Source organism: Scophthalmus maximus, chromosome 15, assembly GCF_022379125.1.
Source record: "Scophthalmus maximus strain ysfricsl-2021 chromosome 15, ASM2237912v1, whole genome shotgun sequence".
Taxonomy (NCBI): Eukaryota; Metazoa; Chordata; class Actinopteri; order Pleuronectiformes; family Scophthalmidae; genus Scophthalmus; species Scophthalmus maximus.
Genome location: NC_061529.1, coordinates 3,232,907 through 3,236,539, shown reverse-complemented (window position 1 = coordinate 3,236,539; position 3,633 = coordinate 3,232,907). Strand labels below are relative to the sequence as shown.

Sequence of the window (3,633 nt, the reverse complement as noted above, 5' to 3'; positions counted from 1 at the left end):
GAAATGGAGCGACAGGACAGGGAGGGACTCGGTGTGGGATCCTGCAGGGTTTTACAGTAGCTCCACAACGGTGTGAGGCCTCAGTACGTCGAATTCTGTTACAGCTTCAACGACTACAGGATTAATCTGCTGCTGTCATTCATCTTTTTTTTTTGGTGAGGATTGAATGCTTCCCTCTGTCACACTCTTCCCTCCGGCCAAACTGCGTGTTCAGGGTCGTGGACTGTTAGTGGGACGAAACAAGACATTTGTAATAAAACACGTCCCCGGCTTGTGGAATGTAAATGAATCGAATACAAAAGTTAGTCGCCGCCCTGATGCACGGTACAGATCAGTGGCTCCTAACGTGAGCGGCCACTAAATGAAATACTGACTTACTTCAAATCAACAACCTGAGAAGGCAGAAAAAAACTTGACACAAGTTATTGTTGCTTCATTTTAAGGCTTAAGTGGCAAAAGTTTGGGGGCCTGGTGCCAGAAATTATTCGTTATAACAGCACAACAATGTATTTCATGCACAGCGGGAACTAGCAGCCGGCTGCGTGGGCGTTGTGTGAGTATCGATGGAACTTGTTCAGGTCCGTTAGTGAGCAGCTTGTTGCCCGGTCGGGCTGCTCGACACGTGCAAATTCAACCTGCTCCGAAGCCTTTCAGGCGTTGGACTGTCAAAGGAACGTGGACGTGAGAGTCAAGTGTACAATCTCTACTTGGAGAAAGCCACAGTGCTACAATCTTCATTAACTCTGGAATATTCTTGCTCTCATACGGTTGTTTGACGGAGGCAGAAAGTAGGCGACGGTGCATTTATTGATTCGACAAGATTTACAAGGATTAAAGCGATGGACGCCACGGGTCTGCCCCAATACGGCCGAGTCATCCGCAGGGACTTTCAGGGTTGATCGCCCCAATTGGCCGCACTGGTCGACTACATCCCGGCTCCTTTCTTCGCTCCATGTGTCATCCCTCGCGTCTGCCGGGCAGGCTTTCAGCGTGACAGCGTGAGTCCCCAGGGACAGGACGCCTGTCCGGCAGGTGGGTGGGCATGTGGGGGAGACCCTCGTCCATCGAGAGGCAGTGAGAAACAGGCGTACGGACGAGACCGTTTAAAAGCAGATTAAAACAGTGAGACCCACGCAGCGACAGACTGACCCCTACCAGCCCCGGGTGACAGATATCCCAGCTAATCCCCCGGGCGGGTTATTTATTTGCTTAGCTGAAATCAGAGGGGGGAAACCCCGAGGTTTGTCCCGGACTTAACGTCGGATCAAACCCTGGGAGGAAATGTCTCCATCGTCCTTTAGGCCGCGGCGCAGATCGAGGCGCAATAAGCGGAAGGTCAAAGGGTCACGAGGACGATTTCATGTTGGGGCAGGTGCTGAACTTCTCTCTTTTTCTTTCAACTAAATCAGTTTCTGAACGTATGATTAACAAACATTTAACAAACAGGCAAATATTCAGTTATTAAAAATCCCACTGGATTGTTCCAGGATCTCTTCACATTTTTTTGTAGTTGCTTTGTACTTGATGTGTGGATACTATGAAGTGGACAAGTATCCATGCCTTTAATATTTAAAGTATATCTGTTTTTTCTCCTCTCCAGCTCCTCAAAATGTGTCATAAAACTTTAGGAACAAATTGCTAAATAAGCCACCGCCAGCGTTCATATTTGTAGAAACATTTAATTCATTCATATTTATAGCTAATCCGATTTGGAACGTTGTGGGTGTAATCTGATCTAAGAGCCGATATCAGATCCTTACTTCAACCCTTATCTGAAATATTTTCTGTTCAGCTTAAAGTCAAATGTGCAAAGATAGTCAAATCATATTTCCTTCCGTGGCTGATGGGAGAGAAAAGGAAATGAACAGGACAAGGTTGGCCGGTAGTGTCATAAAATATATATTTCTGAATAAGTCATTCAAATATACAAACATGGGACTCGTCAAAAAGAGCAATAAATGTAGAAAATTAAATATATAACTATACATCTATTAAATACTCGTGGTTGGAGACAGGGGGGGGTCTCCTTTCTCAACAGTATGTACAAAGTCTTTTCCTCTTTCTTTCCAAAGTCCAGCGGTGGAAGGTCAGCAGTGGTCGGTGAAGTCGTCGGACACGTCGATGTCCACGTCCGAGTCGGAGAACTCCTCGTCGCCCTCGTCCCCGTGCCCCTGGGACCCGGGGCTCTTCGGCGGAGCGGCCAGGCCGAGCTTGGCCAACTTGGCCTGCTGCTGCTCCAGACTCTGCTTGCGCCACTTGATGCGTCGGTTCTGGAACCAGACTTTGACCTGGAGACGGAAGAAGATGAGGTGTATGCACGTTAGAAACGACGCGTTGTGTGTGTGTGTGTGTGTGTGTGTGTGTGTGTGTGTGTGTGTGTGTGTGTGTGTGTGTGTGTGTGTGTGTGTGTGTGTGTTTCAGATGCCAAGGTGTTTCTCAAATATCTGACAGTGAAGATTCGTTTTCACATTGGTCATCATGTACCTGAGCCTCGGTGAGCTGCAGCGCGGAGGCCAGGAGGAACCTCTCCGACCCCACCATGTACTGCTGCCGTGCGAACTCCTTCTCCAGCCGGGACAGCTGCTCGCTGGTGAAGCTGGTGCGCATCCGTTTCGACTTCCCACCTTTGCTTTTGAACGAGTGCAGCCCCGCGTTGACCTTGGACATTGGGCCTGTGGAGCAGAGATGACACGTCAGAATCCTACAGTCGCGTGAATATTGATTTCATTTAAGCTCTTAGACCAAATGTACTCTGTTGGTTCCCGTTAGTCAAGACAACCACTCAAGTTACCTTGTGCGTAAAAGGCTCCACGACACGTCTGCTGGTAGGTGAACGGCGGGCAGCAGTAGATCGAATATCCAGGCGGCTGCGTGTGCAGCATGTTCGGCGAGAAGACGTACGGCGGCGGTGCCATGGGTAAGCCCACGTGTCCGGGGAGAGGCAGAACCCCGCAGTGAGTGGGACTCGCCTGGCCGCCGCCGCCGCTCCTGTCCCCCTCCGGCTTGGCGAGCAACGCGTCGATGGTGAACGACTTTCCGCTGGGAGGCTTCGTCGGCGACGCGCGCTGACTCCCCGGGTACTGCGGATACAGCGACGCCGGTGCGTAATTACGCACGGAGTATCCGTAAGGTCCGTTGGGCGCCTGCATTCTGTCAGAAGATCTCGGGGTTTCTTTGGTATAGGAAAAAACGAGTTGTTGCTCCAAGTGCGGCGAGAAAGTGAATGCTGCTGCTGCTGCTGCTCCTCCGAAGACACTCCTCGTTTATATACTCCCCCCGGACACGGAGGTGTCAACAGCCCCCCCGTCGCGCCTTTGTCTTTCTAAGTAGCAGATGAGAGAAACGAACATCCCGACAACGTATCCAATTAATTGGTGGAGTAATACAAGCTGGGATTGTCAAACATCCTAACCCCTTTGAATGACAAGGCTTTTGAAGAGGCGGTGGGGGGGTGGAGGGGGGGTGGGCAGGAAAGTCAAGAGATTTACTGGGCTACAAATTCTTGCATGGATCTTAAGTCCAAATGTAATCATTACCGCTGGGAAGAGCCTTGATGTCACCAAATCATCTTACTCCGGAGCCTTTCAAGTCCCACGGCTGCCCGGGACAGATGCTTTTAAAGCGGCGTGGCAA

At 50.3% G+C, this 3,633-nt stretch overlaps 1 protein-coding gene across 1 annotated transcript; it reads right to left on the bottom strand.

Annotated features, from left to right (window-relative positions):
• Positions 1-1,910: 1,910 nt before the first annotated feature.
• noto (notochord homeobox) lies at positions 1,911-3,224 on the bottom strand. Its single transcript, XM_035609696.1, has 3 exons — positions 2,792-3,224; positions 2,485-2,672; positions 1,911-2,288 (listed from the first exon to the last, which is right to left on the bottom strand). Exons 1-3 carry the CDS (start codon positions 3,147-3,149, stop codon positions 2,088-2,090), a joined length of 747 nt encoding a protein of 248 aa, XP_035465589.1. The 5' UTR covers positions 3,150-3,224; the 3' UTR covers positions 1,911-2,087.
• Positions 3,225-3,633: the final 409 nt, after the last annotated feature.